At 40.8% G+C, this 24597-nt stretch overlaps 1 protein-coding gene across 1 annotated transcript in view; it reads left to right on the top strand.

The window, feature by feature from the left end:
* The window catches only part of LOC133400650 (PDZ and LIM domain protein 5-like), a 57348-nt gene that overhangs the window by 17120 nt on the left and 15631 nt on the right, over positions 1-24597 (top strand). The window contains 5 exon segments of the mRNA XM_061673510.1: positions 11158-11197; positions 14788-15107; positions 19012-19184; positions 20332-20366; positions 24442-24457. Coding sequence (XP_061529494.1) covers positions 11158-11197; positions 14788-15107; positions 19012-19184; positions 20332-20366; positions 24442-24457 — 584 coding nt within the window.

Genomic DNA, 24597 nt, shown 5'->3' with positions numbered 1-24597 from the left:
AGTGAAAGGAACTCTGAATGCTTCAGCATACCAGGAGATTTTGGACAGTCAAACAGTTTGGGGATTACCCCTTTCTCTTCCAACATGTCTGCGCACTGGTGCACAAGCAAGGTCCAAAGTCCGGCACTCAACTCGATAGAACATCTTTGGGTTGATTTCAAGTCGACAGTGAGCCAGGCGTTCTTGTCCAACATCAGTGTGTGACCTCACAAATATGCTCCTGGAAGAATGGGCTAAAATTCCCATGAACTCACTTCTAAACCTTGTTGAAAGCCTTCCCAAAAGAGTTGAATCTGTTATAGCTGCAAAGAGTAGACCAACATCATGTTAAACCATATGGATATGGGATATCACTTAAAATCATATGTGAGTCAAGGCAAGTGAGCGAATACTTTTGGCAGTATAGTGTATGTGCCCTGTGATTGGCTGGCGACCAGTTCAGGGTGTACCCTGCCTCTTGCCCAGAATCACCTGGGACATGCTTCAGCACAAGTAGTACAGAGAATAAATGGTTGGATATTGAAACACTAAAATGTACAACCAAACCATATAATCGGAATCGGAATCAGAATCATCTTTATTTGCCAAGTATGTCCAAAAAACACACAAGGAATTTGTCTCCGGTAATTGGAGGTAATTGCGACTAATGAAAGTCTGCAAGCTTGATGCCAACATGTAATACAAAACACTTTAGACGGGCTAATGGAAATTAGCATGCGGTAAAAGTAAACCTTCAAATTTAACACTTTAACACACACAAGCAGCAAAACATGCAAATCGTGCATACAATGCTCACAGGCAACAACAACAACTATTACTGCAGCTTCATAGGGGACCTTCTCTGTCTCTTCTTCTTGCTTATAATTATGTTGCATTTCTTCTAATTAACCTCAGTCCTGCCAGGCTTGTTGCAGCACAAATACAGTACTACAATGAAGGCATGGAACTCTAAATTCAAAATCTGTCTGTATTGTACACTGTAAAAAGCTGTAAAAAAACAATCACCTAAAAATCTGTGCTATAGCAGAGGCGTGAAAAATGAACCGCGATATAGTGTAGGAATAGGCCAAACATCTCAAACGCATCTGTCGCTTCTTTTTTCTGTCCCGAATATATCTTTTTGTAAGGTAAAAACAGTCTTGTCAGTCAGTCATGATCAATGATACCCAAACACGCAGCTGGAACTTTGTGAGGGATCATATGGGATGTTCTGGAAAGAAGAATAAAACACAGACTCGTCACAACTTCTTAAGAATGACTACAAATGAGTTTCGGGCTGTCAAGAGGAGCCCGAACCTAAACAACAATCTGCAGTTTTGTTCCAAAGCAAATAATTCTCTAAATATACCTTTAAAATAAATCGTAATCAACACACTCTTTAGTTTACACTATTCTCAAAATAGGTATGCATGGTAATTTGCTTTATTAGTTCAGCATGGATGACATAATTACATGTCATGAACCATAAAAGGCGTAATATGTAGTACAAATTGAAAATAATACTTATTGTTGTTTTTAATGTACGCCAGTTATCCCCAACTCACACAAGGCGTGTCGTCGAACGTCTTTATTTGTTGTGTTGCTGCGTCGCAGTAGTCAGCAAAAAAAGGCAGTCAGCACGGTTAGCCGCAGGAAAATTGGCGCGAGTTAAATAAATTTTTTTTTATTACAGTTGTAAAGTGTGCCAAACCAGACAACAGATGGTAACATGTGCTACCAATCAAATATTTTACAGGCTTAAGGGTATTTCCTATTACAACCCTAATTCCAATGAAGCTGGGACGTTGCGTTAAACATAAATAAAAACAGAATACAATGATTTACAAATCATGTTCAACCTATATTTAATTGTATACACAAAGACAAGATATTTCATGTTCAAACTGATCAATTTGATTGTTTTTAGCAAATATTCATTAATTTAGAATTTTATGGCTGCAACATGTTCCAAAAAAGTTGGGACAGGTGGCAAAAAAGACTGAGAAAGTTGAGGAATGCTCATCAAACACCTCTTTGGAACATCCCACAGGTGAACAGGCTAATTGGGAACAGGTGGGTGCCATGATTGGGTATAAAAGGAGCTTCCCTGAATTGCTCAGTCAGTCACAAGCAAAGATGGGGCGAGGTTCACCTCTTTGTGAACAAGTGCGTGAGAAAATATTCAAACAGTTTAAGGACACTGTTCCTCAACGTACAATTGCAAGGAATTTAGGGATTTCATCATCTACGGTCCATAATATCATCAAAAGGTTCAGAGAATCTGGCGAAATCACTGCATGCAAGCGGTAAGGCCGAAAACCAACATTGAATGACCGTGACCTTCGCTCCCTCAGGCGGCACTGCATCAAAAACCGACATCGATGTGTAAAGGATATCACCACATGGGCTCAGGAACACTTCTGAAAACCATCCATCCATCCATCCATTTTCAACACCGCTTATCCTGGTTAGGGTCGCGGGGCGCTGGAGCCTATCCCAGCTGACTTCGGGCGAAAGGCGGACTACACCCTGAACTGGTCGCCAGTCAGTCGCAGGGCACATATAGACACAGACAACCATTCGTACTCACATTCACACCGTCACTGAGTGGGAACTGAACCCACGCTGCCCGCACCAAAGTCAGGCGAGTGTACCACTACACCATCAGTGACCTACTTCTGAAAACCAATGTCAGTAAATACAGTTCGGCGCTACATCCGTAAGTGCAACTTGAAACTCTACTATGCAAAGCAAAAGCCATTTATCAACAACACCCAGAAACGCCGCCGGCTTCTCTGGGCCCAAGCACATCTAAGATGGACTGATGAAAAGTGTTCTGTGGTCCGACGAGTCCACATTTCAAATTGTTTTTGGAAATTGTGGACGTCGTGTCCTCCGGGCCAAAGAGGAAAAGAACCATCCGGACTGTTATGGACGCAAAGTTCAAAAGCCAGCATCTGTGATGGTATGGGGCTGTGTTAGTGCCAATGGCATGGGTAACTTACACGTCTGTGAAGGCACCATTAATGCTGAAAGGTACATACAGGTTTTGGAGAAACATCTGCTGCCATCCAAGCAACGTCTTTTACATGGACGTCCCTGCTTATTTCAGGAAGACAATGCCAAACCACATTCTGCACGTGTTGCAAAGGCGTGGCTTCGTAGTAAAAGCGTGCGGGTACTAGAATGGCCTGCCTGCAGTCCAGACCTGTCTCCCATTGAAAATGTGTGGCGCGTTATGAAGCGTAAAATAGGACAACGGAGACCCCGGACTGTCAAACATCTGAAGCTGTACATCAAGCAAGAATAGGAAAGAATTCCACCTACAAAGCTTCAACAATTACTGTCCTCAGTTCCCAAACCTGTATTGAATGTTGTTAAAATAAAAGGTGATGGAACACAGTGGTAAACATGACCCTGTCCCAGCTTTTTTGGAACGTGTTGCAGCCATAAAATTCCAAGTTAATGATTATTTTCTAAAAACAATAAAGCTTATCAGTTTGAACATTACATATCTTGTCTTTGTTCTGTATTCAATTAAATATAGGTCGAACACGATTCGCAATTCATTGCATTCTGTTTTTATTTATGTTTAACCCAACGTCCCAACTTCATTGGAATTGGGGTTGTATTAGGTAATGTTTTTATTCATATTTATGACCTACAGTACAAGTTATGGGAAAAAAAACTTTGTCAAACTGTTGCCTTCACGAAACCCTTGTTAACTGTAGTTTTTTTTTAACTGCAATATTTTAATATTAACTGTCACATAAGTGTATATTCTCCTTTTCTCCTGTTCTTCCCTTAAAGGAGACATACAGTGCAAATTTACTCATATCAAATCCATTTTCCCCAGTGAATTTAATTAAAATTCCATGAATCTGTTCCAGCCCACAAAAACAAAAAACAAGTTTTTGTTTTAGAAAAGAAAAATAGCACTGTATTGTATTACAAAATAAAACATAATACAGCAGAATGTCACAAAATAAACTGTTTAAAAAAATATATTATTGTAATATATCTGTGTTGGATGTGTGCCATTAAGGGGTGTGGCCTAGTAAGTGATGTCAGAAACTGGAGTCGGGTTGGCTGGTTAGTCTGCGTGTGAGCCTCTAGCCGTGAGCTGTGGCCTACAGCAGCTCCTTGTGAGCGTTGTCATTTTATATTTCTGTGGTTGACTGTTTTCCCTGTTCAATAAACAGAAGGTGCTCAGTTTTTGACTTTGAGATGTTCGTGTCCCCGTGTAGACTGCTCTTCGCTTGAAAATGGTGGATCTTCGCTCAGCCTAGGTGGCAGGTCAAGGGGGGCGAAACTCAGCGGGGGGGAGGATATTATGTAAATGTGTGACCTCACAATTTGTTAAAATTCAGCTACATTTTCAGAATTGGGCATCTCACAAAAGAGTTACTTGGTTGTGTAATTTCATACCTAATGGGTGGACAGGCACTCCAGAGACCCAACTATTTGTATATAAGACATTTAAAAGTACATTTTACATAATATCTACCCATTAATGCAATTGTGTCTTTTGTTTTTGCTGTCTTTTTCCACATTCTTTCTCTATTGAGCATACAGTTTGCCTAGTTAACATAGTAGTGTATAGTATGGAAAGCAAAGATCTTTGGAACAGCGACTTTAAAGATCTTATCTGGAGCGGATGGTTTAATTGAACCCACTTGGATGCCCTAAAAGCACTAGGATTTTCTCATGCAGGTTGGGCCCCCCCCCCCCCCCCCCCCCATTAATACGTTCTCTTACTGGGCATGTAGTGAGTTTACCTTCAAGGCAGGGATTTTTAACGTCTCCTGCATCGGACCCACTCTTAAAAGTTTAACCATGTGATTAAAAAAATGTGATGTTCGGCGCAGCTTCTTGCAAGTGTTATCCTTCTGTATTTTTGCATTTGACCGTTTGTCCCGATTAATTATCCGTTAAAAGTGTATCGGTGACTGTGGCTCTCCTTGCCCACATGTGAGGGCATTACAGTACCTTAATTGTGGAAACTCGAGTGGAAGCGTATCTGCGACTGACTTGTACCTCAAATTTTGGCAACAAAATAAAAAATTTAAAAAAAACCTCACAAGTTGGGGCACTTGTAAATCAAGGCACCACTGTTACGTGAGTTTTCTACGCTCTGGTGCTCCAAATCTGTTCAACTGTAAACACATCTCTTGGTGCATGGTCATCTAACAGGATTCTCAATGGGATTCGGGTCTAGTTTCTGGCCTGGACATTCCAAAAAGGCACTATTTAGTCATTAAAAGGTCCAGCTTTGCAGATTTTGGGCCCAACTGGATCGGCGTTTGGACCTTTGCATGGTGCCTGATGTTTTAGTTGCGGTTTGTCCACCATCCATCCTCTATTGACCGATTTATCGACTCCCTAAGTTCAAGGTGCCTTTGTCATCACACACAAACTAATTTACGCCGGGGCAGCCAAGTGCTGAAGCACACCTGGCAATCATTGGTCCTCCTGGCATCCTTTCCTCATCACGTTGGTCTGTCTGCTTGAAATTAAGGTAGAACTAAAGAACATTGCAGCTTTAAGAAAAAAAAACAGTTTTACCTAATAGGGCACAAAAGATTTACCTTTGAACATAACTGCATACAAAACAAAGGGCCTATTTTGATTAATTATGCTAGTTTTCATTAATATATATGACGCAAACTTAATATTATAACCGATTGTTGGTCATACAGTATGTAAAAAGTTCTATGATATACAAAGGTTTGTCTTCAAACATACATTCTCATTCAAGAGGTGCAAGTAGACTTTCATAAGCGTGACATCGTTGCCTGTGTTATTCCTCCACTTCGTTAAACGTTTCCTGAACCCGGTCACCCGGCCTGTACGCTATTTTATGAGGTGCATATGTTTGGGTGCGTACATGTCAATAGCATGTTTTTTTTTCTCTCTTCTTTAAAGATAAGTCAAATCACTTTTTACAAGGGAAATGAACAGTTTTACGCAAGTTACTTCCGAAATGTAATATTTTGAACAACTAGTACAATTTGCCAGATTTGTACACACACTGAGTTCCATCACAACCATTCTGTAGAAGAACAGGAGTGTAACAGTATGCCAAAAATCATGGTTTGGTTCAGTATGATAAGTTAACAAAATGTAAAACAACACATCGCTTGTCTTTCATATGAACAGGAACAGTTTTGTTGATATTTAAAATGAAACAAAAACTGTATGTAGTGTCGAATAATTTCCGGGTTGAGGATGTTTGCAGTTTGTGTTTTTACTTTGTAGCTCTTTACTCTTTTCACATTTCATCTGTATTCTTCGTACGGTAATTTATCATTCGTAGATGATTTCGCCCAAAGGTAACGCGGTTAAAAATGGAGCGAATTCCCTCGCATGTGGATAAGGAGAGCCACAGTCGTTGATACGATTTGAGTCGTTTATTGAACGAGACAAACAAACACAAAAATCCAAAATAAAAACACTCACAAGGAGCTGCTCTAAGTCACAACTCAAGCCCAGATGCTCGCAATCAGACTAACCGACCAACCCGACTTCGGGTCCTGACGGCACTCGCTAGGCCACGCCCCTTGGAGGCACACATCCAGCACAATGCTGCTATATGGACAGTAATTATGAAACAAGTACATTTAAGGTGCCATTTTACTTTCATTAAAAAGCTATAATAAACAAATGTGTGGCTTTTTCTGCATGTTGGAACAAATTGATGGCATTTCATTTAATTTCAAAGGGAAAATGGATTTGCAAGGTATCTGCAATCATATCTGCAAGGTATTTTTTATTTTTTTTCCCCCGCAAACAAACATCAGCAAAGGCTCATTAAAGTCTTTGTAGGTAACACGATAATGACAGATGAAGAAGTGCCACTGTCGTCACCGCTGCAGGTTTCAAAGTGAGGCTAAAATAGCCGCAAAACACAGACATGCTAAGCGACGTATTGCCCTTATATAGAACAGAGGATCAAATGAACAGTTACTTGACAGTTAACACGTGAATGTGACGGGAGCAAAAAGTCTTTAACGAATAATTAAAGCCCTCCTTGGTGTGGCGCATACCAGAAGACCTTGGTACATATTTCCATTGGGTGTTCAAGAGGTATGAATGTCACGCTTGTCAGCGTCGCGTTGTCACCGTCGGTATCGCGTCCACTTGGTCTCTTGGCCTTCACACATTTGAGCTATGGACAAACATTCCGGGGCGTAAATGATCTGCTAGGGCGTGTGTGTGAGGTGCCATTGTTTCTCAACAGAGAAGCTCACACATTGGTATCATGGGTATGTGCTTTACTGTTCTTCACTTTAAATCACATTCTGACTGCTGTTTTAATAACTCTCTGAGCTCTATGCTAGCCATTTGTGTACACCTTTTCAACCAGTTTACTTATGTTAATACAAATGTCATGGAACTTCGCCAGGGTGTGGAATTTTGTCTGGTTTTGTCATTCAACTTCAGCTCTTTACATGTACCCGGTATCAATAATATACTGATTACATCAAATTGCACCTTTTTCTCTATCATGGACAATTTTGGCTGATTGAAATCCATGAAAACTATCTATTTTTAAATTGCTTATTATTGACTGGATTTCATCATACAACTTTTCCAACAAGGTTTCATCGTAAACTCATCTCTACCAGATTACATCACTTATCAATTTTTGGACAAGGGAGCGATTTGACCATGGACAAGAATTACATTTTTATTGAACACGTACTTCCTTTGCCGGCTGTAGCTGTCTGTACTATTAGCAATATAAGAAATAACTTGGTACTGAGAATCCATCCATCCATCCATTTTCTGAGCCGCTTCTCCTCACTAGGGTCGCGAGCACGCTGGAACCTATCCCAGCTATCATCTGGCAGGAGGGCGGGGTACACCCTGAACCGGTTGCCAGCCAATCGCAGGGCACATACAAACAAACAACCATTCACGCTCACATTCATACCGACGGTCTTCAATCAACCTACCACGCATGTTTTTGGGATGTGGGAGGAAACCGGAGTGCTCGGAGAAAACCCACGCAGGCACGGGGAGAACATGCAAACTCCACACAGGCGGGGCCCGGATTTGAACCCCGGTCTCCAGAACTGTGAGGCAGATGTGCCAACCAGTCGTCCACCGTGCCGGCCAAAGTAATACAGTAAAACAGATTTCTTGTCTGAAAGTCATAAATGATATTCAACTTAATAAATCCTCAGAGACAGTAAAACAGTAAAGTAAAACAGTAAAACAGATTACTTGTGTAAAAGTCATAAATGATATTCGACTGAATAAATCCTCGGAGACGACTTCTGTTTTTGTTTCTTCCCAATCTTGCTATAATTTGAACGTTTCAATTATAGCTGCAGCACACATGGATGGATGTTGCGTAACATTGGTGCTCATCATGTTCCTGTCACATTTTCAAGGCTTTATTTTCTCTTCGATTAGAAATTAGATTAAGAAAGTGGATCATAGACTAACAAAAATCTATGTTGTTAATGCATATTGGGTGTTAGTCGTTAACGTTTGGGGGTCATGGTTGGGTTTAAGGTTTGGAGTAGTATAGGCTATGGATAGTGTAAGGTTAGAGTAGTTTAGGGTGAAGGTTGTGCAGAATAGTTGACTTGTCGACTCTACTGCTCCACATCAATGTTTAGAGCATGACTTTGAATAGTTACTAATCACATGTTTTAGCTTGAGAAGGACTGTGTTGTGGTACTGGCGTGCTTTGATTTTAAGGTCTGACTTTACCGGCTACAGGATGTGTACTGAACTGATAATGCTCAGGTTTTGCTGAGGGAGGGTCGTTGCTGTCGCCTGTGATTGTAAATAAAAGCTTGAATCGTGCATTGGGCCTTGTCGTCCGTTTGAACCCCTTGATACACAATACAACACAAGCTATCACACTAAGCGGAAGAGGAGAGCAGGGAATTATCCTCATTTCACCAAGTTGTGCACCATTACCTGGCTGTCCCAGTGGCAACGCACTCAGTGAGAGGATTCCCCCCCCCCTGCTGGACACTAACCACGCGACAGCGGGCGAGTACTTCACCCATTTCACGTCAATGCTCCTGTGTTCTAGCGTGTGTGTTCTGTGTAAATTTGGTGTATGAGCTGCCCATTGGCACTGTATACAGATTGTTGCAAGGCATTCCCTCCTCCTGTGATTTTGTAAAATTATAGTACTCCACTGAAATAATATCAATGACTAGTCGACGTCGACTCGACTTTCACCATAATAATGTTGATTAAAAATCTCTGAAGTTGCGCAACCCCTTGTGATGGTCATGTAAAGTTAGGGTACTGTAGGGTTATGGCTATTTATTATGGTTAGAGTAGTGTCGGTTACGACTGTGTCAGTTTGAGTTAGGTTTAGAGTAGCGAAGGGTAGTGTAGGATAAGGGTTATGGTTGTGGTGGTGGAGGGTTAGTTTAGGGTAGGTTTATGCACGATCTGAACAGGATTTTGTATCTCGTCTTAATCTGGATGAAAGCTATTCGCGATGTAGATACAGTATATAAGATCTTACATTTTTGCCATTCATTCATTGAGTATGGGCGCATTTTAAATTTCACTTCTCCCGTTGATGGGAAGCCCACAAATCTTCCCCCGTTGTAGAATAATGCCCCAAATCCTCTGGTAGGATGAACGTCGACGTGCGTCTGCTCAAAATAGGATTCAAGCAGTTTCCAGGAGGTGTGAAAGCACAGAGGGACTAGTCTGGTTACTTTATGCCATGCCAGGATTTCGCTGCCCCGGGTCTTAACATTACCCAGGGACCACGCTTATCTCATGGTGAAATAACTCTCTGGCAAGAAAACGAGCAGGACGTTTCTAGAAGGGCTCGCTCTCGGCGGAATGCAGTGACTCCTCTTCAATTACCAGACAGTTTTAATCACCTTTAAGTAGTGTTCAGTCAGGCCTTAACGCGTTGAATAACACAGTGATTATATACAGTGATACTTTGACTTGCGAGTGCCACAACAAGTTTTTCGAGTTACGACACGTTGCTAGTTATTTCTTTTTAAATTTTGTGTGGCAAACCTTAATTTAAGTTATGAGTGAGCTTTAGATAAGATGCCCCTTGAGTGAAGTGGGAAAGGAATTGAGCAATTGAGGTGGAGTAATGCCCTTGCATGTCTAGCCACAGTCAGCACACCTCAAAGATACAAATACAAAATGAGTACACTCGCAGAGACGCTCACACGTAGGCTAACTTGCCAACCCGACTCCAGCCCTTGACGTCACTCACTAGGCCACACCCCTTAAAAACACACAGCCAACAAACGAACACTACAGTACGTACAGTAATTATATTTTATAAAATCAGTTTATTGCTTTGAATTCTCTTTTGTTATGTTTTTGTACAGCGCAGTGGACCCCCACATATTTGCAGTTCGCCATAAGCAGATTCTTGGGGGGAACCGATCCCCCGTTACTTGCGTAACACCCTGCTTATTCACGGTATTCCTTTTCCCGATCCCCTGTTTAGTCGCCTAGTTTTCTTTACCCGATCCCTCACTAATTCATGTTTTTTTTTTTACAAATGAAAAAAACAAATGTTTTCCTGGCAATTATGATGAGCGTCAACTAGGCTATGTTCACACTGCAGGACAATTCCGATTTTTTCATATCGGACGCAGGCCTCTTTTCCTATGTGCATATAAATTGGATATGTATCCGGTGTGAGTGCAGTACGGACGCTCACGTCGCGCTCATCCGACCTATTCGTCATCAAAAGGCAAAAACCGTAGTGCTATTTTTCGTTATTGAAAACATGTAACAAAAAGTACTTTTTTTGTCTGGGCTGGAATGGATTAATGGCATTTCAATTGATTTCAATGGGGAAAACTGATTTGATAGATGAGTAAATTGAATGACGAACTTGGTCATGGTACGAATTGAACTCGTAAGTCAAGGCACCACTGTATTTTGAAATTTGAATGTGGCCTGGCTTGTGAGGACATTTAAAGGTGTGCAGAGCATTCCGTCAGGTCACCTTTGGAGGAGTATGGAGCCGTAAGTGGTGTCCACGATATCAGAGAGTACAGAACATCACATTAACGGACACCTTCTCAGACTACAAATAGCTGCCTTTAAAAGCACCCATATTGTATATTGGGAGGACAGTTTGCACCTCCTCATGTTTTTATGGTCTGGCCCTGAGCGAGATGAGTTTGAAATGATGGCCTTCTTTCTTTTCAGAGTTGCCAGTACCTCCAAGCCCCCTCCAGTGGCACCAAAGGTATGATCACAATATTTATTCCCATTTTTCGGGTGAATCACCAAACAATAGTAACTAAGTAATACTAAGGCCAAGACACGCCAGGTGATATTCATCCGAACAAATGGGGCTCTATTTCCTCAAATACCAGGGGCGTGCAAAGGGGGGGGGGCGCATGCAGCTAACAAATGGGGAACATCCAAATGTCTTTTGGTGGGCATTTAAACCGTCCCCCCAATCCCAGTGGACGAATGTATTACAATCGGTAAAACAGTACGTAGTCGTCATCCATAAAAATGCCTCCTTCAAACAGATGCCTCTCTTTTCCATTGGGAAAATAAAATGATCTTAGTTCAATGACAACATTGTTCATTGTTCAGACATAAAAGAGTTGAACTGCTGAGCCCATTTGAAATCATTTGCACCCTAAACACTCTCTCAGTTGAATTAACTGTGATGACTTCCCCGTGCAGACGTAATACGTCTTTAGTGGCGATTCTTGTTCCAATATACTCCCACGTGGTCACTCCGCAATGTTGTGTGCGTCCATGTTTATGTTGCGGCGAGCTGTGTGACTCAAGTTTCTAGTTTTGTCCTGACTGCCTCAATCCTTGCCGTTGCCTGAAATCGTTGAGTTTCGCATGACGTAAATTGTAATATACAGGTAACGTTCGTGAACTTAAATACCTCCCCACCAAATAGACATCTCCCCTATTGGCGACTATTTCCAAAAATACAGTATTCTATATTTTAAAAACAATTTTAACATCTGATATATTGCAGTATTAATGAAAACTCCTAAATGACGAACAGGAGTGCCTGCAGGGACTTGAATTTATTCATTATTTGCCGACAGTAAGAATGGAAATGATTCACCTGGAGTGTCAAGCTATCGCTGCGTGTGCATTGTGAAATATTGATTTGTTTTATATGTTTGTTGCATGAATACCACTCACGTTGTAGAACAGTTACTCACACCGATGTCTCTGTGCCCCGTTTATACTGCGATACGTTCCAAACCCACCCGCTATAGGTGAAAATCCACGATACAGAGAGACCATATAATCCATCATCCATCCAGCCATCCATTTTCCATACCGCTTAGCCTTTCCATATCATGAAATATAGCTATTTGTAATAGTTTTTCCCTGCCAATGTGCTTAAAAACACATTTAAAATTAGAAAACACACAGCTTTTTTTTTTTACAGACATACAGTACATACATACAGTATTTGGTTACATTGTTTTTTATATTTCTTTCATCTTTGTGGATGTAGCATACCGTTGATTCATTTAGGCCGCAATGACAAGCTACAGGCACGTAACTCCATCCTTTCTCAAGAGATTGAGATTGTGTCTCGTTACTAGCAGTTAATCAGAGTCCACGAAAATGAAAACTCTGCATTTCTACTTAAATGTTCATGATTTCATATAAATATTCACTTTTTAATGCATTTGAATCAATATTTATTTCAATATTTATGTTAACATAGAAAGCTGTAAAAAGCCATAAAAGCAACACTATAAACAGCAGATTTCAGCAATATTGCATGAACTTCCACGTTTGACAAGTAGATAAGTTCTTTTAAAAAAACTGCGATACAGTGCAACTGTGGCAGGCACCTCCCCATCTGATGTTCGCAATTTGCTATTCACCAGTTATTACTCCGGTGCCGTCCTGTGGCATCTTGGTGTGTAGGAACTATGTTAAAGTGCAAGGAGGAGCTTCATGTAGTCAGACATTGCTCTGATAGAAAAACAGTGGTTGGGCGGAATCTTACGGCATCGATATGCAATTCTAAACCTTTTTTGGCGGACCTAACTTACAGTTAGGGTTGGGGATCAAGAATCGAGAACTGATTGGAACCAAGACTAACATTCTGGTTCTCCCGGAATTCTTCAAATTTAAAAATTTCGGTTCCCAGTTTCGATGCCAGAAGTTGGACGACCCCAATGAAGAAAGTGGTGAAAACCAATGAAGAAGTAGCAAACACCAACGAAGAAGGACCCGCACAAAGACGTGCTTGTGCCCAACGGTGGTGAACAAAAGTGTGTCTTAACTATGTTAAAATAAAGTGTAAGACTTGGAATAAGATTAGATTATGCAAATGAAGCTTTCACAATGTGTAGAAGTCTGACGCGTTCCCTCCCGCTCCGAGCCTCAGCCTACACCGCGCGGAACTTCAGTCAAGTCAATTGACTGAATGAAACAATAAAATACGTCTATGCCAACATTGAGGCAGCTAACAGGTGAAACGCTGCGTTGCACTCTTGCACTGGTGGTTTTTAGCATTTATTTTAGTCTTTCAACCAATGTAAAAGCTGATGATAGACACAAAAAATATATATAGATTACTGTACCATACTCGAAAGAAAGTAGAAACAGTCGTATGACAAGCTTAACATTGAGCAAAAACTTCACCAAAGGTCAAACTAGCAACTTTACATCACAATGGATTGGGACAAAATTCACAAAAACGTTGTTCACTAGCCTTGTGCCTCATCGGTGGGAAGGTAAAGGAATCAATATTTTACAGAGCATTTGGTTCAATACATGACTCTTTTTCTTCCGTTTCGTTTTACTTTTGTTTTTACCGGTGTCGTGTGAAATTATTCTTCGTGCCAAAATGCTGAGTTCCAGTGCGTACCCTTGAAAATAAAAGACGACATAGTAAAAACAGGAAGTCTAGTTGAAACTTGCACATACTGTATAAATCATTTGATATGATAAAACAGTTGTTAAAACTATTTTAACAATGCTATATTTAACTTTTAGTTGAAACATTAAGTAATGATCATTAAGTCAATTGGGTTGGGTTCCACACACATTGCCTTTTAGATCATAGCTTTGATATTGATACTGGTTACAAAGAACCCCGAGTCCATCCATCCATCCATTTTCAACACCGCTTATCCTGGTTAGGGTCGCGGGGCGCCGGAGCCTATCCCAGCGGACTTCGGGCGAAAGGCGGACTACACCCCGAACTGGTCGCCAGTCAGTCGCAGGGCACACATAGACACGGACAACCATTCGCACTCACATTCACACCGTCACTGAGTGAGTGGGAACTGAACCCACGCTGCCCGCACCAAAGTCAGGCGAGTGTACCACTACACCATCAGTGACTTTTGAACCCCGAGTCAAATGTTCATTTTAGTTTATGTTGCGGGCTGCTCAGAAAATGGATGTTCAGAGTTTGGACACCCTTTATTGATACCATGCAAACCTTTTGGACTCAGTCCTCTAAAAGAATTTAAATCGAGCGTCGTTTGGAACCGGAATCGAAATGAGGAACTGGAATCGGGACCGGAATCGCTCAAATTCAAACGATGCCCAAACCTGCTTCCAGTACTCACGGATTTACACTATTCACGGCAGGGCCTGGTCCCTTTCACCACTGAATGGCAGGGTTGCACTATATATTAAACTGAACATTAAAGTGCCATTTTTCATACGAAGAAAATCCAATATATTTTCTTTATATGAAAATTAACACTTTAAAGTAGAAACTTCCCCCAAGATTTACCTGAAAATATTCCCACTTCACAGAACCAAAAAGGCTTCAGTGACTGCCATGTGTGTGCTGTGCTGTGTGTATTTGCATGCCAGGTGAACAGGTGTGACATCATAAAACCCGTGCCCATGACACATCCCCCTTCCCCACCCAACAAGACTCCAAAACCCTACGGGGGCTGCGGGTCGGAACCTTCCTCGCGGCCCTCCTCGGCCGCCTTCATTCCGTCCCCGTCGTTCGCCTTCACCCCCGCCGCCTCACACCCTCATCCCGCTTCCTCATTCCCTGTGGGCCCGCCGCAGTCGTCGGTGTACAACACGCCCATCCACCTCTACTCCACCGAGAACGCCTGTGAGGTGGCCATGGGGCAAAGGCGAGGCCTATTTGAGAGTCAGGGTGGACAAGCCTTTAATGGGTGAGTGGTGGCAAAAGTTAGTTCAATCAATTGTGAGGCAAGTATTGAGGCAAGGGGGTGCGCATGTAAAATGCCTGCAGCGGTGTCCTTTCTTCAGAGCCGACCCAAGCCATAAGGACCCTAAGCCTCTGCTAAGGGCCCTCAAAAGCAATTACAAAGTCAACACAGCCTCGAGTATTGAGGGAGAACAGAATACAATAACTAGAAAAGTAAAATGTTTGGATTATGGTAGTTTATTTATTTATTTTTTTTACGAAAGCTTTTGCAAACTTTTTTCTTTTTTTTTTTTTTTTTTTTTTTTTTACAAATCTTTAAGACTTAATTATTCAAATGTACATTTGTTTGAAAAATATTTTGTTTCCTTGATTCAGGTATGTCTTTTTTCAGTCAAGTCATTATTTCAGTACATTGTTGCCTTGAGATACGAGTCACACGGCTGACAAACTTTTCGAGATCAGAGCCGTCGTTCGGCGGATTTTTTTGCTTTGATTTGCGAGAAGAACAATTGAGATTTGAGTCTTCTGTGGTGGCAGTGAACTCAACTCAACTCAGTTCACAACAAGGAGCAGTTTGTCAGATCGGGAACAATTCCTCAAAAAGCAGGCTTCAAGCTGTTTATTGCCAAACTAAACATAAAACAAACAGGATTAAAAGTGCATTTAAAACAACCACATAGCTTCAGCTTCGGCTAACGAGCTTGTTTAGCTTAATGCTAACCAACAATACAAAACAAAAAAGTATCAGTGTGGTGTTACACCTTTAAGTAAGAGGGATCTGAACACATACGGTGGCGCAACACATGTAGGCAGATAATATAACAATGCTCACAGACATCTATTCTTTATTCTCTGTGAAGAATGACTAATATTACTGCAGCTTACTGAGGCGTCCATCCATATTTCTGTATTACACTGCCCCAGGTGACCAAGGTGCACACACCAGAAGGAACCGCACAATGTTCTTGATGTACAGTATTTTGTGTTAGGTGTGCTCTCCCATATACAGTATGTCATTCATGTAATGAGGCTTTTTCCCAGTCTCTGAGACAAATTTCTCCCTGGAGGAGATCAATAAAGTAACCTGAACCTGAATTGAAGCATAACATGTGGCAACAATTGTTTAAATCTTTACATTCTATTTAATTAAATCAAATAATAATTTTAGATACACCTGTTTTACATCACCGAGCGTGGGTCAAGGAACGAAAACTCTCAAGGCATCACATATACTGGTTTGTTTTTGTTACTTTTAGTCGAGCAAAATGATATTCATTGTACCACTTAGTGCTTTATTGCTTGGAATGTAATATTAATCAACTCCAGTCCATTTTCATAACTGAAAATGCTACTTTAAGAGATGAAAACCCATACATGGGTTTAAAAAAAAACAAACAAAAAAACATGTCAGGCAGACAATAGGATCATTTCAACAACACTGCAAGAGCTGCTGAGTTCATAGTAGCTGTATGAATGATCAATAATCAATATTATTGGCAGAAGTAGAGGGCTCGAAAATCAAATTTTGCTTACAGCCCCAGGGAAGCTTGGGTCGGCTCCGCATGTTTTTTTTTTGCATGCTTCCTTTTGAGAACTGTTTTGATTTGACTGTCTTACTCATTTCCCCTTTTAAATATTTTGATTTCCCTTCTTTTCAGACGACAGCAGCTCCTCTGGTCACAAAGTCAGTTTCCGATGCATGTCCAGTACATGATTGTCTTGACAAACATCTGTAGCTGTGTTTTAAATAAAAAATACCGTATTTCCACGGGTTGGTGGCCATCCCGCTAATAGCACTGCTCTCCAATTAGTCCACTTGAGAAAAGTGTCAAACTTTTCCATGATATCGTAGTTATGGTTGCCCTGTTTTAAAAGTGAAACCATATGAATATACAGTATAATGGCTAATTGTGTAACAGTATGCAAAAAGATCCCTGTTGGAGATGGACTGCACCTTGATTTTAAGTTAACGATTCAGATTACATTCAGTACAGTAAGGGAACAAAATGCAAAACAAACTGCTTGTTGACGAGTGTTACAACTGAGGAGCTATCGCTTGGTTAATGTTTTGGCTTTGTTTGCGAGTCAAAATGTGACATATGAGTGAGCTACTGATATGCAACCACTCTAGTCTTTTTGGATTTCAGCTACACGACAAACCTTTTGCCAAAAACTGACTTTGCTTAACATTCTATAAAGGCCTCCCCTCTGGTAGATTCCGAGATGAGTAAATAAAAGCCCCTTGGCCACCATTTGCGGAAATACAGTATATGCCTACATATAATGTTAACTGGGTTTGCTTCACGAAGATCACTTTTCACCAAGCACGTTTTGTGTGCAATGCAGTAAGACCCATCATCATAATGAACATGTCACACACACACACGCACACGCACACATGCACATACCTGTCAATGCGCCCACACCCACATGAAGAGATTGTGTTAAGAGGAGCTCCTAAATCAATGCAATGAGTGTGAGTGAGTGAAGGCTAGTGTGCATTGCATGCACTTACTGATGATTTATTGACCTTGTCGATGCCTTTTATTGATTTCACTCAGCCGTGGCAGCGACGGTAGTTATGCTGAAAATGTACTAATGTTCTTTTTTCATTAAACCCCCCCCCCAAAAAAACACCTTCATATTAAAGCCAAACTGTACAGTCACTCTATACTCGCTGGTAGAGCCTGCCCTCACCCCTTTTTCTTGCCTTATATGAAATAAAATGAAAACATAAACATGACATTCATATATTAATAAAATAAATACAAATCCATCCATCCATCCATTTTCTTGACCGCTTCTCCTCACAAGGGTCACTGGCTGATGGAGCCTATCCCAGCTATCTTCTGGCGAGAGGCGGGGTACACCCTGAACCGGTCGCCAGCCAATCGCAGGGTACATAAAAACAAACAACCATTCACACCTACGGGCAATTTAGAGTCTTCCCCCGGCTTAGCTTCCGAGATCGGATGAGATCTGGCGTTCTCACGGTAGTATGGCCGTAAGCCATGAATACAAATATAAATGAATAAATTGTGTTCTTTAATAAACAATAAAACGTTTTAATCAAATCATTTCGACAGATAGTAACATATATACCTGGATGTGGTCTTAATTTCATACCACAATATAATATATCATAATATTTATTTCAAAAAGTACAGATAGAGAAACATTAACGGGAATAAAATAATATCAATTGAAAAGCGGTTCGGAAAATGAATGAAAATGTACATACAAAACAAAAGTACTCCTGCACAAACTAACGCTAAGTGTAGTGCCTTTATTGTTTAAAGCTAAATGGAAAATAGATGCCAGTTTAATTTAGTGCACCATTGTAAACCGTAACCACAATCATGTAATGTAATGTATATATATATTGTTAACAGTAACATGTTTTGGGAGCGCTTTTTGTTCTTGGTTTTAGAATAGAAAGTGTAAGTGTATCGAATGTCAAGTCTTGGGTGTGACTTTTGATATTTTGGCTCCCTCTACTGGAAATTGCTCTCTTCTTCTATCTTCTCTTTTTTTAATTTCACTGTGTCTTTTCTTCTTCCTCCCCCACAAGTGGACCTCACAGTATTTTAAAGTAAGTCTTTTCACATAACCTCACTGTCTCTATATGCATATCTTTAAATGTTTATTTTGTAGTGTTACGCACATGGTAGGAAATTTAGTTTGTCTCCTTTCTCTCCTTTGCGTTTTCCAAGAAAACCCCAGCCACCCAGGTAGTAAAAGTGGCCTTTATCATGATGCGTGTACTGTATCCCATCAACTTCATGCCATATCTCATCAAACATGGAAGCATTTCATTTCAATTCTTCCATCCCTAACACAGTTTGTGGTGAATAATTAAACCCAATGTTGATTGCATAGATTGACCTTGACCTGTGCTCTCCTCCCAGGCCTCCCCGAAGACATATCGTGGACACGGACATCAAGTTCTACCACGTGCCCACCCACGCTGACGCCAGCCGGAAGCGCATCATGGAGGACACGGAGGACTGGCGCCCGCGCACTGGGACCACCCAGTCCAGATCTTTCAGGATTCTGGCTCAGATTACGGGCACCGAGAACGGTACGTCATTGGCAAAGAGGCCTCAAAGGTAGTTGTGCAGTGGCGCCTCGATACACACACACACACACACACACACACACACACACACACACACACACACATATATATATATATATATATATATATATATATATATATATATACACACACACACACACACACACACTCTACTATACTGTATATACTTCTCACCCTATCTATAAGGGAGAGCCCGGACACCCTGCGGAGGAAACTCATTTTGGCCGCTTGTATCCGGGATCTTGTTCTTTCGGCCCACAGCTCGTGACAATAGGTGAGGGTAGGAATATAGATCGACCGGTAAATAGAGAGTTTGGCCTTTCGGCTTAGCTCCGTCTTTACCACAACAGACCTATACAAAGTCCGCATCACTGCAGACGCTGCACCGATCCGCCTGTCGATCTCCCGTTCTATTCTTCCCTCACTCGTTAACAAGACCCCAAGATATTTGAACTCCTCCACTTGGGGCACGATCTCATCCCCGACCTGGAGAGGGCACGCCGCCCTTTTCCGACTGAGGACCATGGTCTCAGATTTGGAGGTGCTGATTCTCATCCCAGGCGCTTCACACTCGGCTGCTAACCGCTCCAGTGAGGGTTGGAGGTCACCGCTTGATGAAGCCAACAGAACCAACTCATCTGCAAAAAGCAGAGATGCAATAATGAGGCCACCAAACTGAACCCCCTCTACGCCTCGGCTGCGCTTAGAAATTCTGTCCTATAAAAGTCATGAACAGAATCGATGACAAAGGGCAGCCTTGGCGGAGTCCAACCCCCACGGGTTTTATATATATATATATATATATATATATATATATATATATATATATATGTATATGTATATGTGCACACATAAAGCAAAAAACATATAATAAACATAACATATGGCACCACATGATAATACATGTATAAAACAAGTAAAACAGAATTTAATGTTGTCTTAATTTATAAACCACGAACAATAGTTTTGAAATAACTAAATGTGGAAATTAATAAACAAACAAACTAGTAAATACTACTAGTAGTTGTAGTACTACTGCTGCTACTATTACGACTACAACTACTAACACTACTATTACTACTAATAATACAAAATGCGTTCCCCCCCTCCCTTCCATCTGTAGCTCCAGAAGAGGAAGCAGACACAGCCAAGAAGACAAAGTAAGTGCTTGCCATTGAAATTTACTGACAACTGACTAATAAACCTTTTGGGTGTTGTGGTTGCACGTAGATTTTATTTAGATATCCAAATCTTATGGACATTTTAATTGATGTATTGATTTCTTGTAGTCATTGAGTGAAGAAAAATATAGTGAAAGTGCACCTGTAAGTTTTACATTTGTGAACATCGGAGCTTAAGTCAAGTGGTCCACATGGAATAGTGTTGCATTCCAAGTGAATGCTTGTAGCCAATCAGATTGTTGCATTTGTTGGTGATGAAAGCCTTGCTGTGAACTGCCTTGGTGGACTGCAGTGTTGATCTGACGTGTTTGGTTTGCCATTTGTGTGTTTAACACCGTGACACACGGTTAAAGATTAAAGGAGACATTGTGCATTTTTTCCACAATTTAAAAAAGTTACTAAGAAGTTAAATAACAAATTAGCCCATTTTTAGGTGCCGGCTGTTTTGACTGTTTGTCCTGCTCGATTAACGATCGAAGGTGCACGGGCGACTGTGACTCTCCTTGCCCACATTCCAGAGTATAACAGTACATTATTTGCTCATTTGTTTTCACTTCACTCAATGGGCAGCATTTCCGAAGTTTGTTGAAATTTCACAGTTGAAATTTTGGTCGCAACACAAAGTCAAGAAATAGACCAAGCGATCTAACTCGTAAGTTAAGGTAGTGTATTCAATAAAAGGTATTAAAAAGTTACTTTTCCACAATATGTCCCCTTTAACTAGTGCTGCTTTCTTAACACTGCCCATCTTCACTGCATCCGAGTCCTTCTTGTTCAGTGCGGTGTTTGCAGTGGTCAGATTTCCACATGGACCTTGTTATCCTGAACCCTTGTTCTCTTCTGTCCCGGATGGCAGAGTGAACAAGACCACCACGCGGTTGGTGATCGGCCCAAAGTACAACGAGCTGAGGGACTGGCACCACGGCGTGTCCGCTCGCACCCTCAATGTCCAGTAGACCTGTGTATATACGTATATATATATATATATGGATGTACTGTATGTGAGAATATGTGTTTGTGAGTGTGATTGATTGCTGTAGTGGCTTGATGGCACAATAGAAAGAAATAGTGCAGACACGTGGAATGACAACTACAGTACATACTAGGGGTTGAACCGATCAGCCGACTTGTCAACATTATTACTCCTTAACGTTTGAAGTCGACTAATCACTTTTCACGTTTTTGCCATCTGGTCTTCCAGTCGAGCACTTTCGACTCGCCCATCTGTTGCCGTCACCAGACTATAAAGCTCTGTGCGGCAGTGAAATACCTGGCCAAGAAGGCGACACAGTCTTCATACGTCTGCGTCGGTCCGAGAGTACAAGAATAAGCAGGTTGTGGATGAGAATAGCGGTTAGCTTCGCTAGCTAAGGCTATTAAAATCATCGGTAGTCTTGAAAGACTCATATGAGCAGTGCCCTTGGAATGGCGGTGAGGAACTAGGGCGGTTGCATGAAATGAAATGTCTAATCTAGCCAAAACATCTAATAATGCTTATAGACACCTACAGTGTGCTAATTAGTGGCGGCTGGTCAATAAAGGGCACTAGCGTGCCACCTCTCCACAGTGGTCACCATATTATTTTCCTTGAAAACAAAAACTAAATCAATAAATTTTAACATTGAAAACATTTTGCTGTACTAACACACCGGCCGGTTTGTTGAAGAGAAACACGTGCAAGACTTCCCACTATTTACAACAACTACAATTAGTGAAACGGTGAGTTATATTTGAAATATTTTGTTTGTTTGTTTGTTTCTATGCCTGTCTGTCGAAGCATGTCTTCGCATGAAACCAGTCCGTGGTGTTAAAGTTGAGGGCCGCTCTACTGTGCTGGAAAAATATCAATGACATCATCGGTTAATCGACTTCGACTCGACTTTCATCACATTATATTGGACAAAAAAAAAAATAAAAAAATCTTTCGCTGTTCAACCCCTAGTACATACGTATATATACATGCATATATACATATACAGTACACGGACATATAGCCCGCACTGCTACATATGCATGTTTTTAGCAATTTTGAGCTACAAACAGTGTTTTTCTCAGCTGATGGGGTTTTAGTTGGTGAAACAGATGGACAAAGGTATTGGAATACCAGAAGTGGAAGAAAAATGCATGGCAATACAGTGGAACCTCCAAAGTGGACCACAATGACGCTGGTTGACTTTCAAGTTGATTTAATAACACATTTTACAATATTACAACTTTGGAGGTTGCCACGGTACAAATACTTTTGTCCGCATAGTAAATAAATCTCAATGCAGGTTCAACTGTTGTTTTAATCAATCAGTTTTGAATAGGAGTCTGTAAGGATGTGTATTCGTAAGTGCACATGCTTGGATGTGGGAGTCCAAAATGGTGCTTTAGGACACTTTCAAAGGTCTAAAAAAAAAAAAAAAAAAGATGACAGTGAAAGTACCAATGTCGGGATTGTTTTAGGCGTGAGGATAAAGCGTAGTTACTGTGTGAATGCTTTCCTAAGGCAAACATCTTTTAAAAAGGCCCTCGCTATGTAATTTATTCTTCCTGTTTATGTTTACTTGACCGTGGTGGTGTCGTCTTCTCAAGTTTGAAGTGGTGTCAATGAAGGTATTATCATACTTTATGGCTAATAAAGTTGTTGCATATACTCCCTGTTTATGTTCTGTCTTCGATCTTTTTTCTCGTGTTGGCATTACTTTTCTCCTCCTTTCATATATATATATATATATATATATATATACAAACACACTAAACATGTTCAGTAATATGAAAATTATATTCATACGTAGCTACACACAATTTGTGCTGTACTTAGTAATGGTGGAACGCAATTTTGTCAACGGCTTTTTTTTTAATTGCCGTGTTCGTCATGCAAAGTAATCCGATACAGCAGACCTATAACGCACCTGGCATCTTCTATCGCCGACTCTTTGTTTCGTCATGCCCGCAAACGTCTCCATAGTTTTTTTGTTTTTTTTTAATCTCCACAACTGACTACTAGCAACGCCGCTTCACTTCTTCTGCATTCAGCGGTTGGCATCATATTTTAGGAGCTACTTTCTGCTCGAGAGTGCACACCTCTTCGCCTAATTAGTAAATGAGAGCAAGAGGGGGAAAAAAAGAGTTTTCTGTGCCTATGAACTGAAATGAGAGGGTTGGATAATTATCAGAAACTGTCCCACCCCTAGTCACGTTACTTAGCTGTACTAAAACGATCGATCACAATCACATCATTTTTATGTTAAATTGTCCTAAACCAGTCTCTGAAACTTAAGCTTGACCAGCAAGCTAAACTGTTAAATTAGTTTACCTGTCTTTGTGTAGTGACGGATGAAGGTCGACATTGTTATTGTTGTGTCTTTAATGCGCGAGTATTCCAGACTTCATCGACAACATAATCCTTGAATCCAAATTATGTTATTTTTGGAGCTCCTTCCATCCTTTTTCATGCAGGTGGCTATTGTGTATTTTTGATTGTATATATTTTTATTTAATGTATGCATCTTACTATTATTAGAACTTTTAGAAAATTAGGTCTTGACTAGACCGCGTATTACCCGCTAATCTATGAATCCTTGTTATTAAAACAGGCGTTTTTCGTTTTACTTTTGTTTTTACCGGAGTCCTGTAAAGTTATTTTTCGTGTCAAAATGCTGAGTTCCAGTACGAACCATTCAAAATAAAAGGCTACATGCTTAAAACAGGAAGTCAACTTGCAAATATAAACTATTTGGACGTGATAAAACAGTTGCAAATAACTATTTTAACCGTGCTATGTTTAACTTTTAGGTGAAACAATAAATAAATAAATATTAAGTCAATACAAACTTTTTTGACCCAGCCCTCTAAAAGAATCGAAACCGAGAATCGTTTGGAAATTGAATTGAAATGAGGAACCGGAATCAGGACCGGAATCGCTCAAATTCAAACGATGCCCAACCCTACACATGAGGGCAAGTGCTGCAGAAGACTAATGGATGGATTTTAACCCGCATATTCAGCCAGAGGCAAATGCTTCTAAATTGAGTCCACTGCACTGGCCCACGACTGCTCTCATCCTATGTGAGTCCAACGATGACGTAGGTGCAACGCCTCTCATAAAACGTGTGGCTTTTGTTTGAACAGCCAACAAATGGTCCATCAACATTACTGACGCTCACTTGGCGCTCACAGCAGATGGTCTATCATTTAAGACTCTCGAAGGCTTTGGATCACATTCAACC

The sequence above is a fragment of the Phycodurus eques genome, chromosome 3, assembly GCF_024500275.1.
Source record: "Phycodurus eques isolate BA_2022a chromosome 3, UOR_Pequ_1.1, whole genome shotgun sequence".
Lineage (NCBI taxonomy): Eukaryota > Metazoa > Chordata > Actinopteri > Syngnathiformes > Syngnathidae > Phycodurus > Phycodurus eques.
Note: the sequence above shows the minus strand (reverse complement) of the source record. Positions and strands in the feature narration are given on the sequence as shown.